Genomic DNA, 14,843 nt, shown 5'->3' with positions numbered 1-14,843 from the left:
TCTTTCCCCACCCATACACCAACTCCATACAGCAACCTACAATGCATCCAGATGACACATCAACATTTTACAATTTGACTAGATAAACACCATATGAGGACGGAGCCTTTATTTGTACGACGTTTCGCTATTACAGCTTTTTCAAGTACAAGTTGAGATACAAATGCTTGAGATTAAATAAGGGGAAAGGAGGGAACGGGGAGAGGAAAAAGGGGGGGGGGGGAAGGAAGAGGAGGAGGAGGGAGGAGGTAGGAGGAGGTTGGGGGGATTGGACACTGGGAAAGGATGAGAATGCTGGCCCAAACGTCCGGTGAGCGAAATGTCCACAAAGGGTGGTTTAAGTATTTAATATTTTGCTGGCCATGCTGGGTATTAGGGGAATAATGTGAGGAGATATGTTAAACATGCCCCTGTTTTGTTCAATAGTGTTCGTTCCTTGAATGATTGCTGCTTCTAAACACTTCCTGCGGATTTTGTCTGGTTCCCGCATCAGCAGCTCTGCATTCTTCCAGTCCATAAGATGGTTTTTCCTTGTTTCTATGTGTCACACATGCATTGGTGGTGACATCATGCCTGACGTCGTAACGGTGTTCACGTATTCGTGTATGCAGGTCGCGTGACGTTTCTCCGATGTAAAACTTATCACATCCTGAAACACGGAATACGATAAAACACCGGCTTTGGTGCTCGGTGTCTGGTTGTTGTGTGTTTTCCGTCTTCGTGATGTCTTTTATTGTTCTGCTTGTCTGCATTAAGTGCAGTCCTGGCTAATTTATTCATGGAATTTCTAGAAACAGGACCCTTTGCCAACATCGTTCCCGAGCATGTGACCTGGCTGCGATATGTGGACGATATATACTTCGTCACACCCAGGCGTTTCAATCTTCAGGCGCTTGCAGACGGCCTTAAACGAAGTGGAGCCCACCATTCAGTTTTCCCTAGAGGAAGAAATCCCACGATTTCTCTTCCTTTCCTGGACACACACATCTTTAAGTACGGTAACCAATTTGAATTCAAAGTGTATAGAAAGCCCACCACAACAAAAATGATTTAATATTCATTTCTACTCCCACCATGATATAAGGACCAAGAGAGGAGTAGTAATAGGTTTTTTCCTTAGGGCATTTAGGATATGTAGTGCAAAATACTTAGAAGAAGAGTGCAGGTTTATTAAAGAGACCTTTTTTAACACTAAAATTTCCAGAGTTCTCTTTAGATAATTGCAACAGCAGGCCGCTAAGATTCGGGAAGCCGTAAGCCCGTAGGCAGCAGACAGCACAACTAGACGTCTCGTGTTGCCAACCGGCGACCGTTGCCACCCAACCTGACACGTCTTTTAAGAACCACCAACTTGGAAATAGTGTGCCAGACAAGCAGAACAATAAAAGACATCACGAAGACGGAAACACACAACAACCAGACAACCGAGCACCAAAGCCGGGTTTATCGTTTTCCGTGTTCAGGATGTGATAAAGTTTACATCGGAGAAACGTCACGCGACGCGACCTGAATACACGAATACGTGAACACCGTTACGACGTCAGGCATGATGTCCACCACCAATGCATGTGTGACACATAGAAACAAGGAAAACCATCTTATGGACTGAAGAATGCAGAGCTGCTGATGCGGGAACCAGACAAAATCCGCAGGAAGTGTTTAGAAGCAGCAATCATTCAAGGAACGAACACTATTGAACAAAACAGGGGCATGTTTAACATATCTCCTCACATTATTCCCCTAATACCCATGGCCAGCAAAATATTAAATACTTAAACCACCCTTTGTGGACATTTCGCTCACGGACGTTTGGGCCAGCCGTCTCATCCTTTCCCAGTGTCCAATCCCCCCAACCTCCTCCTCCTCCCTCCTCCTCCTCCTCTTCCTTCCCCCCCCCCCTTTTCTCTATCCCCGTTCCCTCCTTTCCCCTTATTTAATCTCATGCATTTGTATCTCAAACTTGTACTTGAAAAAGCTGTAATAAGCGAAACGTCGTACAAATAAAGGCTCCGTCCTCATATGGTGTTTATCTAGTCAATCTTGTCGGCAGACTGGCCACTTTTAAGCATTTTAACAATTTAACAATGATGGCACAAAAAAAAAATAAATAAATAAATAAATAAATAAATAAATGAAAAATAAAATAAAATACCTCAAACAACACCACATACATGTTGTCATCATACAAGAAACAAAAGAACGAAAAAAAAAAAAAAACATTTCATAATATCACCACCACTAGACAACAACAATGGTAGCACTTATCACCCTGATCCACCAATCAACCTGTTTTGTGAAAACAAGTACCACCAAATCCCTCCTCCCTCCCACCAACAGCACCGCCGAAACCCAATCAATCCAAATTCAAACAGGTAACAAATCCACAATCACAATAGTTAATATGTTCATCCCACCCCAATCATCCCCCACAGTTCCCAACAATTTCAAGCCTAGCCTCAACCAACTCACTACCATCCAAAACCTTATCCTAGGTGGTGACTTTAAGGCCAAATCATTGGCCTGGTATGTCAACAATACCAACACAAAGAATTTGGTTTACAAACAACTTGATTCACTAATGATTATGAATAACACCCATAATTTCACACATATCCCCCATCAAGCCCTCTATACCCTTCCTCTCCTGACATTACCTTCTCTTCTTCCTATTTAAACCTAACATCTTCCCGGAAGGTGGTCTAAGCCCTCTGATCCAACCACCTTCTAATCTTCATCACCACCAAAACATGATACACCCCAGTTGGCCAAAGACATCAACTAAAAAAGAGCAAACTGGCAGTTTTCACTGAAGAGACAGAACAAGACTTTGAGACACTGAACAGTATGCCAATCACATAGACATTGCTGTGCACACCTTCAAGAAAATGTGGACATGAAATACATCCCCAGAGGCAACAGAAAATCAAACTACCCAGATTTCACACCAGAAATTAAAGGTCTCATCAGACACTGTGACACAAACATACCAACCCCACACCTATACCCTCAGAATATAACGGACCAAATACAAGCACTTAACACTGAGATAAATGATGATATACATTTCAATAACTGCTTTCACCTCATCTTTCCTTATTTCTCCTCCATTTTCCTCATTCACCATGGTCATTTTCTTAGCACTTCCCACTGTAACTACCTTTCTCTCCCTATCCTCCTTCACATTTAGCAACTCCCTAAAATACTCTGCCCATCTTCCTCTCATTGCCATCTCTCCATCTGCACCTTTTACCTTTTCTTCTCTACTTGATTTGTCTCCTCTTCCTCTCTAAATTTCTTTCCAAAACATCTTTTTCTTACTTTCAAAATTTTCTGTCATACTTTTATCCCATTTCACATCCACTTTCCTCTTTGCCTCCTTTATCTTATGCTTTACTTCTCTTTTCTTTGTACCTCTCATATGATTCTCTCATCCTATCTTGTAACAAATCTGTGAATGCTAGCTTCTCTTCTACAACCTTCTTTGCTTCATCATCCCACCACTCGCTAACCTTCCTTCTTTTTCTTCCTGTCCTCTTTGTTCCACACACCAACTTTGTACACCTTGTGACTCCGTCCATGAACCATCCCCATTCCTCCTCCTCTCCTAGTTCTACTCTATCCTTCACTCCCTCCCACTCCCCTTTCAGCTTCTTGTACTCCTTTTCCTTTTCTTTTTCATTTAAGCAGTTTACTCTAAGCACTTCCCTACCTTCTGCCCTTTTCCTCTTTCTCCATCTATCCTCCACTCTCAACTTACCTTCCACCAAAAAATTATCTGATATTCCCCCCCTCTCTCCCCTTGAGCATGTACATCCAAACCTCTTCCCACCCTTCTCCTGGTTACCACTATGTAGTCCATCAAAGCCCTATCTACCATCCTTCCATCCATCACCCTCTCCCATGTTTACTTAAGCTTGACTTTCTTCCTAAACACTGTATCTGCTATCATCAACTCTTTAGACACATCTCCACCATCAATTCTCCACTATGATTTTTTTCCTGGCACTCCACATATCTCATCCACTTTGTCTATTGGTTTATTTCCTACCCTAGCATTAAGATCTCCCAATACCACTACATTGACATTTTTCCCTAATCCCTCTATGCAATCATTTAAATCTATAAAAAATCCCTCCCTTTCCTCTACACTCTTCTCACTACCAGGCCCATATGCACTTACAAAAGCCCACATCTCCCTTCTCAGTTTCACCTTCATCCACATTAACCTTGAAGACACCTTCCACTTCACCTATCTCTTCACTTACTAGTATAGCCACCTCTTCTCTTCCTTGTCCTCTATTCGTTCCTAACACCCTCCCAACTACACTTCCACACTCAAACACATCCCTCCCTTTCAACTTAGTTTTACTCAATGCTAACATATCCATCTTACTTCTCACAAACATATGGCCTATCTCTTCCCTTTTACTCTCATCTGTACTACATTCACACACATTAAAAGACCCAAACCTTAGGGTTCTGGTTGGAAAACTCCTACCAGGCCCAATTATACCTTTGCTTTTTTTTTTTTATCATTTGTCCGTTTATTATTATTTGTTTCTCATTAATTATATATTTATGTCGATTTATTATTAACTATTTACCTGTTTATTATGTAACTATACCTATACATTTATCTATTTTATTATTTACATTATTATAGTTTTTATTTATTCATTTATTTGTTTATCGTTATTATGCTTTTTTTTTCAGCCGCCCTAGATATGGACCAAAAGGTCTCCTGTCGGCATGCTCCGCCTTTGTAATCCTTTGGGGCAACAGAGAGTAGGATGCCTAGTCCTATCCTTGTCCCATTTTTGTTGCCTTTTATGATTCAAGTAGGAACACTCAGTGGCATTAATCTTTTCCCCATCACAGGGTTTGGTGAAAAAAGGAAATGAATATTCAGAGAAGTCGTACAGGACAGCAGTGGGGGGGACAGCATAATGGAGGGATAGTTGCAGTATAATAAAGTAGCATAATTTCTCTATGAAAAGAGATTTCTTCTATCACAGACAAAATGATGTGTGGCTCTGGTCCATAGAGGCACCCCATATAGACCCTAATGTATCAGCTGCATGCTGAGCAGTTTCTAACCCCACAATAACATGCAGCCAATACCCCAAAGGGAGTGTCTAAAAAGGGGAGGTACAGTGACAGTGGACTGACTGGTGAGGTTGTTTAATTTTTGTCTACAAGAGGGTAGAGTGCCAGAGAACTGGAGGAGTGCCTGTATAGCTCCATTTTACAAGGGAAATGGGGACAACTGTGACTGTAGTAATGCCAGAGGGATCAGTTTGTTGAGTATACTTGGGAAGGCTTAAGAGAGGTTTTTGATCGAGAGGATTAGGAGAGGAACAGAGGTGAGGAATAGTGTGGGATTAGGACAGATAGGGGTTGCTTGGATCAGATTTTTGTGTTAAGACAGATATGTGAAAAAGCTTTAGGAAAAGGTAAGAATATTTTTTGGGCCTTTATATATTTGGAAGAGCTTTATGACAGGGTAGACAGGAAGCCACTGTGGTGGGTATTACAGATACATGGGATAGGAGGAAAGCTGTTAAGAGCAGTCAAGATTTTTTACGAGAGTAGTAGAGCTTGTGTTAGAATTAAAAATGGAGAGTGAGTGGTTTGAGGTAAAGGTGGGACTTCACCAGGGATGTGTTATTCCACCTTGGTTGTTCAATTTATACATGGAAGGGGTGTTGCAAGGGTAATAGTCCGGGGATTAGAGATGGTTAAAGAAAATGGAAAAAAAAATGGGAGATAAGCCAGTTGTTCTTTAATGACAACACTGCACTTGTGGAGGGATCTGAGGAGGAATTAAGGAAGTTAGTGACAGTTTGGGAAGGTGTGCAAAAAAAGAACTTTCAATGGGTTTGAGATGAAATGCCTGAGAAGTATGGTAGGGGTTACTAGACTGGATAGAGTGAGAAATGAGGAAGTGAGGAAGGGAGCTGGGGTGGAAAGGAAATTGGGAGATATGGTTGATGAAAGAATATTGGGATAGTTTGGACACATGGAGAGAATGCATAAAGAAAGATTAGTAAAAGAGGTGTGGAAGGCAGAGGTGGAAGAAGTAAACATGAGGGGGTGACTAGTGATGAGATGGATGGATAGATGGGGTAAAAGGGGCATTGGGAAAGAAGGGAATGTCTGTTGAGGAAGGAAAGGAGAAGACAGAAGATAGGGGTGAGTGGAGAATGGTTGTGTATGAGGGGATGAAGAGAGGAGGTCGCCAATTTAATGAAATGGCCTTGCTATGGATGTGCTGTGTCTTGCTACACTGCTTCTGACCTATAGTGGTGGGCAAGATACAGGGATGACCTGTCATCCAGGAGGAGCCAAGATAAGAGGGAGAGAGAAGAGTGAATGGGAGTGGAGTATGTGGGGATGGAATGGGTGGGAGTGGATTTTATGCCTATGTTTTTTAGTTACCTCTCTTGTAAGGAGGAAAAACCTGTTGGTATATATATACCTATACCACACAAAACATCCACACTCAGATCACTAAACCCTTTAAGACAGACCACCAAACTCAATACTCAAACAATATTTACATGTACATATATGGAATGAAGAGGTGGAAGGCAGAGGTATTAGGAGTGAACATGAGGGGGCGACCTAGGTTGAGATGGATGGATGGGGTAAAAGGGGCATTGGGAAAGAGGGGAATGTCTGTTGAGGAAGGATGGGAGAGGACAGAAGATAGGGGTGAATGGAGAAGGGTTGTGTATGGATGATGCTGTGATGCATGAGGGGGAGTGGGGGGATGGGGTGGGAAGCATGAGTGGTAAATAAATTGATGCAGCCCAAAAGGATTTCTCCCCATCTCCATTTCTGTATGCAGGGATGGAGAGAGAGAGAGAGAGAGATGGGTTTTTTTTTTTTTTTTTTGCCAATTTAATCCAGCAGCCAGCCTTGCTGTGGATGCACTGTGTCTTGTGACACTGCTTCTGACCCAGGGCATTGGGTGAGATGCAGGGATGACCCATCATCCAGGAGGAGTCAAGATAAGAGGGAGGGAACAGGGTGGGTGGGAGTGGAGTATGTGGGGATGGAATGGGTGGAAGTGGTTTTTATGCCTCCTTTGTAAGGGGGAAAGAGCCTTTGGTATATGTATGTATATATGTATCTGGCATCACTTTCAAAAATATAAAATTCATCTTCCATATACTTCAATGAAACACACTACCATGTACCTTACTTCATGTGACCAGCAACCAGTATTACTGTATTTTAAAGTTCACACTTGCATACTTAAGCACTGTATTTTTCTTCACAACTAACCTAAATGTATACTGCAGGATTATATCATTATATATTACAAGTTTACATTTTCCTTCTTACTTAAACGATAAGTATTAACCATGCAATTCAAAATATAAAATAACCAGTAAACATACAGTGACGCAGGACAGTTTTAAGGGCCGCCTTCTTTGGATACGTCTTCTAATCAACCTTCGCATCTCCATGAGTGCTGATTATAGAGGTTATTTCTTCTCCCTAACCTGTGCTGCAATACAAAGTCTCAATTAGTTTACTGTGACTCAATTTCTGCAGGAAAGCAATCTATGAGAAATCAGGAATATAACAATTAACCCCCAGTCTGCTAATGCACCATACATCAGAAAACAAAGTATGCAAACTTTCAGGTGGACACTAATTGAGGCAACAGAAATATGTGAAGACAGATGAAAGGTGGTTGGTTACACTACAAGAGGCAGCAATGAAAGGATGGTTGACAGGAAGAAATACATACAAGACAACCAACACTTCAGCCGATTCACTATGTCATTGGTGCAGCAATTTCAATGATGAAAGGTGATAGATACACTACAAGAGGCAACAATGAGAGGATGGCTGGCGGGAAGAGATACATACAAGACAACCAACACTTCAACTGATTCACAGTGTCAATGGTGCAGTAATTTCAACCATATACAGTGAGTCCTCGCTATACTGTACACATGCGTTCCTGAAAACCTTACCACAAATTGAAATTACCGTATACCGAACCCAAGTTTCGACTTATGGCAGACGTACCTTCTCCCTGCTCTTTCCTCTTCAAAATATCTAATTTTACCTCCAAAACATGAGCAGATACCGTATCTGTGAATCTTTCTTACCGTAAATAGAATCGAGGGTAGTAATTACCAAATACCATAACTGTGAATTTACCGGATAAAATTTACCGTATAAGGAGGACTCGCTGTATAAGAAAACTGTTCTGCCCTTAAGTGTAGTAAGGATAGGCACTTAGCAAGAAAGGGTCAAGGTGAAGGAAGCTATAACTATAGACAATGAGGCAGTTATAGTAATGATGATATGGTTTAACGTTACAAACTCCCCCCTATAGGAAGGCTAGGACGGTGCCCCTCACAGAGGGCTTTGTAGCATGGAATTTAATGAACCATACCCTTGATTCAACTTTGCCGGTGGCAGGATTCGAACCACCATCCCCTCAACCTTCGCCACAAGTAATGATGCCCTAACCTGCTCAGCCAGTGAGCTTCCTAGTTATACTGATACCATGAACAAATAACAATTGTCTCATGAAAAAAAACAGTCAAATATTTGTCAATGAACTTAATTACAAAAACACAAAAAAAAATTACAAGATTTTCAATTTTCAACATATGTATTATGGCTAATATACTTTTATTATTGTTTGTGACTGATAATTATGTATTGACTTTATAAAAATTTCAAATTATGAATATGTAGTAAACAAAATTGTGACCAATAGCGGACTTCGCAATCGATCACAATTTTGTTTGTATAGCTGTTAAGTAAACAATTGGGTTTAATTGCATTTATGTACAATATATGATAGCATGTTTTTAAATATATGATAGCATGTTTTTAACTATATCAGCCAATAGAGCCCATCACTACAATCAATTTGAATGGTTATATCCTATAATGCAAACTAATAATGAGATAACTAATTTAAGTCAAGAAAATTAGGGGGGGGGTGTCCAATACAACAATAACTTTGAACCGTTACATCATATACTTGTCTCTACCCCCAACTGAGGGGGGGCCCAGAAGAACCCCTCCAGTGGGGGGTTAGGTTAGGTTAATAGCACTTTATCAAAAATAGCAGGTTGGGTTAACGGCACTTGATCAAAAACAGCTTTTTTTGCTAGGCAGCAACTTCAGTGATCAAGAGGTTGGTAGACATGAATTTAAATGGCCTCCAATTTTTTTTTTTTTTTATGCGTTTTCAATAATTCTGATGTGCGTAGTTGTTGGATATTGTTCTGGTGTATTCTAATTATCTTTGAAAAGATTAGAGTTACATGAAAAAAGAATAATTTCCTGCAATAACAAATGCCAGAATAATTGAAAACACATCAAAATCAACAGGAAAAAGTATATCTGGAGGTTCTGAGTTATATTGTAATTGTATGGAAATGCAATTCTACTAGAAATCTATTACAATTATCTTTACTACATATTTACAGACTGATTTTTATAAAGTGTACACATATGTATCAATCAGAAACAATAATAAGAGTATATAAGGCATAATACATTATTTTATAACATTTATTATTCTATAGATACACAAACGCCCAGAGTACCACCCATTCCAGGTAAACTGCCACAGGAGTGAGGGAAGAAATTGTCTGTTTATTGTGGTTTAGGACAGGACCTCCTGGATTCTTAGTCCCATCAGGAAAAAACTCCATTTAAAGGAATATCACCTGTCACGTCGGCACTAATCACAAGCATAGTTTTGTAGAGTTAGCATGGACATGGTATGATGGTGACTTTTTGTTATGACAATACTAAAATAAAACATTATGTGAAGGTATGTTACGGACCTTAGAATAACGAAACATGAATATACACAATAAACTGTAAGATACGAAGAAACAAAACTTTAAACGAACTCTGTTGGCCACAGGATACAGTACGAACTTTTACTTTCAGGCTTTCTGCGAATTAATATGCAACTTAAATACACACTCCTTGGTTACGGAGGGAAAGAAGAAACAAATCTACTTTCAGTTTGTTTCTCAGATTTACGGATAACTACACTACTTTTGTTTGCAATATTCTAGTAACAATACCTCATCCTTGGTGTTTCCACGACAATACGTGGCAAACTTCCTTGAATATCAAACTCTGGTATTCTTTTCTGTATGTAAACAAACGATGATCTATTTGAAAATGTTTACAGGAACAAAACTTCGTCTTCGAAGTTTAGTTTAGTTTAATTTATATTTCGCAATCGGATACATTGATATAAGAATACAATGTATTAAATTACGAGGATGACACAAGAAGCATTTGGTCTTTAAGAATTCAGATACGTTTAAATAAGTAATGTCAATAACTAAGAATGTTAGATATTAAATCATAATAACAAAATAACAATTATTGAGATGACTCCTTCCACAAAGAAAAAATAATGTATATACTTATACTATAGTATATAGAGAAGATCAGGACATGTTGATGTTAATCATAATAATTTCTTACAAGTACCAAAAGAATGCAGATATGTAACAATAAGTAATAGAACTAAGACCTAAACATGTTAAATAATATGTACGTTATAATAAGCTTTGACATGACTCCTTATGCAGAGAAATAAAAACCAATGTATATAGCTAAGATCAGAACATTTTCCTCGTAAGTTCTTACAAGTACCACTAGCGCTGCTCGTAAAATGAGAGGGTGGTTCCTACGAGCTTTTCATCACAGGAGTAATGTTGCAGCACTAAGGTCTCGGACTCTCGTTTTCTTCGGCAGATTTTCCCGCTTTGCTGGACTTATTGTTCACATGATACTGGAGTTTATACCTGTGCGCGGCAGCGAACCTTGCGGCCAGTTTCATAATAGCTAATGTTTACAAACACTACCTGTGACCAGCATGGCAAACCACGCACCAACACCTAACCCAACCTAACGGAACTAAATTAACCTAAGCATACTTGTAGTAGTATTTGGTTCGGAACAACGGCAGGACAAATAAAAATCAACACAAAATATCTAATATCTTTCTTTTGGTAATTAGCCACAAGGTGCGACACTAGAAGTGTCACGTGAGAAATATAGGTGAAGCTCGGACTAAGGCCACAGCTTAGTGGAGCTTATGGTTGTAGCTGGACGTGGATCCTAACGTCAGCGAAGCGGTAGCAGATGATGACGGCGAGGCTCGATGGGACGGCTAGAAGACTGGACGAGATGTAGTTTGTGCGCTGGTCGGTACTGTTCTGGATTCCAAGGAAAGACCACCTCGCTTGCGCGGGATCGGGTTTTGTGGGAGGGGAAGAATGTCTGTATGAAAATGAAAAGATAGTAGTGTATAAAAGAGGGCTATTGCCACCGGGCGAATTGCGAGCGATTAGGGGTTTATTGGTGGTCGTGGCTTGGGAGAAATGGACCGGGAGCTTGGAGGGCAGCGCTTGACGACGGGGTTAGTATTAGGATCACCAACGAAAGTTTAGAAAATGGTAGGAGGCGTAGTAGTAGAGAAAGATGGAAAAACGGAAAAATCTTTAGTGGGAGGTAAACTGAAATGAGAAGATGTAGTAGAAGAGAAAGTTAGAAAGAAAGCGAATTTTAGTCGAAGAAAAAGTAAGTGTAGATGTTTGTGCGTGTGTTGTGGCACTGTTTGTGAGAGGTGTATGTGTGTATCTTACGGGAAGTGAGTTGAGTTCACTTCCCGCGTGTAGAGGGCGGTCCTGATAAGCCACAGGTGGGGCGAGCGTAGCCTGTTTTTCCCCAGGTTTTGGGTTTGAAGTCCTGTAGAGTTGATCCAGTGGCGGTGCGAGGGGGGGGCAGACGGGCTGTGTAAACCCGCCTGCCGACGTCAACGAAGAGATCCGTAACCAGAACGGCAGCGGCAAGGAGATAACTCCTCGCCGTCACCGCTGGCGAGCGCGTTCCTGATGAGCCACAGGTGGGGCGAGCGTTGCCTGTTTATCCCCAGGTTGGGTTTGGATTCCAGAAGAGTTGATTCAGTGGCGGTGCGAGGGAGGGGCAGACGGGCGGGTGTTGTATGGTCTCTTTCCTTCCAATCACAACTCTGAAAACAGAGAATTACGCGATTGGGAATTGTGTGTAAATGTTAGAAATGTAAACTCGCTCACCAGCGTTAGGTTGCGGGCCGGTTGGACAGAGAGGTGTCCCAAGTCTCACCGTCGGCCAGCCTGCGATCAGATTGAGCGTTCTGAGTGAGACGGTTTGGGCCTCTGCTTTGCCAGCGAGAAAGCGTGCGTGTGCCTCTTTTCTTCCAAGCACTACTCTGAAAACAGAGATTTACGTGACTTGGGAAATGTGTGTATTTGTCTTGGTGTAAACCTGCCTGCCGACGTCAGCGTAGAGGCCGGCCATGCCAGACCGGCAGCAGCAAGGAGATATCTCTCCCCACTACCACCGGCCGGCGAAGATTCCTTGGAGCTTGTTGAGAGAGCTGGTTGAAGAGACGTCCGACTTCTACGAGCGCTGTGTTGATTCTGCCCATCTCGGCGAAACGCCGACCTTTTAAAGGAGGCTGGCGGGAACGTGAGGAGCTTTCCAAGTTCCTGATTGGCTGACCGCTGGCTGGCAGGGACACCCTTGCGAACTACGCTTGCCAACTACGGGAACTTGGAAAGGCTAGCTCCGAAGATTTCTTTGATCAGTGTGTGACGGGTCGTAGGATGCATCACGTCACTACATACTAATTTAACCTAACATTACTCCCCACCAAAAGGAATCATGGCGAGCCACGCACCACCACCTAACTAAACTAACTTAACCTAGCCAAACTAATCTAACCAAACCTTGCTTCGTCCAATAAGGCAGATAAAAAAAAATCAAAAGCACCGTCTGCTTTACAAATGAATCGTGGTGGGTGTAGGCGTATATGGGGTTTAAACTACTCAGAATGAGAAGCTATATCTGACAAGAAGGATAAAAAAGCATGTTGAGACTAGTGAAAGGATAAAGGAATACCATAACACAAGCTTAACCAGATTTTATGTGATTCAACCTAGAATACATCAGAAAGCACATTTGTGTGGGTTGAATGCAGAGAATGTGGCGAGGACGGGGACGGGTGAGGGGGGAAGGCCTGCGCGTCGGTGTGGGTCGGCAGTACCAAGCAAGGACTGTGGGTGTGTGGAGGCGTGAGTGTGTGGAGGCGTGAGTGTGTGTCAGGGAGGGAAACCCACCAAGGAAAGGGGAGGGGGGGGTAGTATTAGGAGATAGGGAAATTAGGTTAGGGACTGTGTTGTGTGTGTTCCTTGCTACATCCTTTCGGTCGTTTCGCTACATTCTTCGGTCGTTTCGCTACATTCTTTCGGTCGTTTCGCTACATTGTTCGGTCATTTCGCTACATTATTTTTTCGCATTTGAGATAAGAATATGATAAAAAATACAATGTCGCTACATTCTTTCGGTCGTTTCGCTACATTGTTCGGTCGTTTCGCTACACTCTTTTTTTTCGCATTTGAGATAAGAATAGGATACAAAATACAATGTGTGCAGGTTTATAAAGTACCTGTAACCCATTGGGCGTTTCGCTACCAACCATTTCACTACATTCTTTGGTATATGTATGTATCAGAGCTGGGCGCGTTATTCAGTGCGTTCCGCTTTAGTTTGGCCGCGATTAGCTCTCCCAAATTATTAAACCTTAAGAGACAGGTTCATACCGAAATGAAAGTCCGGTAGGCCACATATTATACCAAAGAAAAATTTAGTAGGCCGTATACTATACCGGCACCTATATTGCTTTAATAGTTTGGGAGCAATAACCACGGACAAACCAAAGCGGAACGCACCGAGGAACGCGCCCAGCTCTGGTAATGTGCATGATGATTCACTGTTTTACAATTATCTGCCGGATAATCTGCTTGACGATTGCATAAAACGAGGCCCGGTAAAAACAATTTTATCTATCGCCAAATAGCTTCATTAGGCAAATTCTACGTCCGTAGCCTACAAAGTTACTTTATAGATTTACACAAATCGTATTATTTCATCATATTTGTATCTCAAATGTGAAAAAACAGTGTAGCGAAACGACCGAACAATGTAGACAAATGTAGCGAAACCATTGAAGAATGTAGCGAAACGACCGAACAATGTAGCGAAACGACCGAACTATGTAGCGAAATGGTCGGTAGCGAACTGGCCATGTAGCGAAACGACTTGTTACCGATAACGGGAGCTCGGTGCCGCAACATTGCTCGTGTGAACCGGGAATTAAGACCAGGAAGCCCAGTATGTATGTCAGCTACGGTCTCCACACAAAGTTAAGGAAATACAAAAGGTTAGTCAGGAACTCCCTGAATTGCTGAAATATTATATCATATTATATTATATATATATATATATATATATATATATATATATATATATATATATATATATATATATATATATATATATATATATATAGTCAGGAATAAACTCAAGAATAAGACTCCTGTACTTCCTACTCCACTTACGTCATATAGGTATATAGATATATATAATATATATATACATATATATATATATATATATATATGTGTGTGTGTGTGTGTGTGTGTGTGTGTGTGTGTGTGTGTGTGTGTGTGTGTGTGTGTGTGTGTGTGTGTGTGTGTGTGTGTGTGTGCGTGTGTGTGTGTGTGTTGAGATTCTGACAGGTTGACGTAAGTGGAGTAGGAAACACAGGAGTCTTAGCCTTGATTTTATTCCTGACTAGTTTCGCATACCAACGAAACTAGTCAGGAATAAACTCAAGACTAAGACTCCTGTACTTCCTACTCCACTTACGTCATATATATATATATATATATATATATATATATATATATATATATATATATATATATATATATATATATATATAT

The 14,843-nt window shown here is 41.1% G+C and overlaps 1 protein-coding gene across 2 annotated transcripts in view; it reads right to left on the bottom strand.

Moving 5' to 3' along the window:
* LOC143027623 (uncharacterized) overlaps positions 1–10,746 on the bottom strand; it is a 33,911-nt gene extending 23,165 nt beyond the window's left edge. The window contains exons 1-2 of one of the 2 annotated variants that reach the window (XM_076188994.1): positions 10,660–10,746; positions 7,407–7,516 (exon numbers count right to left, since the gene is read on the bottom strand). In XM_076188994.1, the coding sequence (XP_076045109.1) occupies positions 7,407–7,475 (69 nt within the window). In that variant the 5' untranslated portion in view covers positions 7,476–7,516; positions 10,660–10,746. Of the gene's footprint in view, positions 1–7,406; positions 7,517–10,082; positions 10,224–10,659 lie in introns of those variants that run through there. The other variant, XM_076188993.1, reaches the window with a different exon arrangement.
* Between the last annotated feature and the right edge of the window lie 4,097 nt (positions 10,747–14,843).

Source organism: Oratosquilla oratoria, chromosome 8, assembly GCF_046742065.1.
Source record: "Oratosquilla oratoria isolate Oo_2021 chromosome 8, ASM4674206v1, whole genome shotgun sequence".
Lineage (NCBI taxonomy): Eukaryota > Metazoa > Arthropoda > Malacostraca > Stomatopoda > Squillidae > Oratosquilla > Oratosquilla oratoria.
This window is presented reverse-complemented; position numbering and strand designations above follow the sequence as displayed.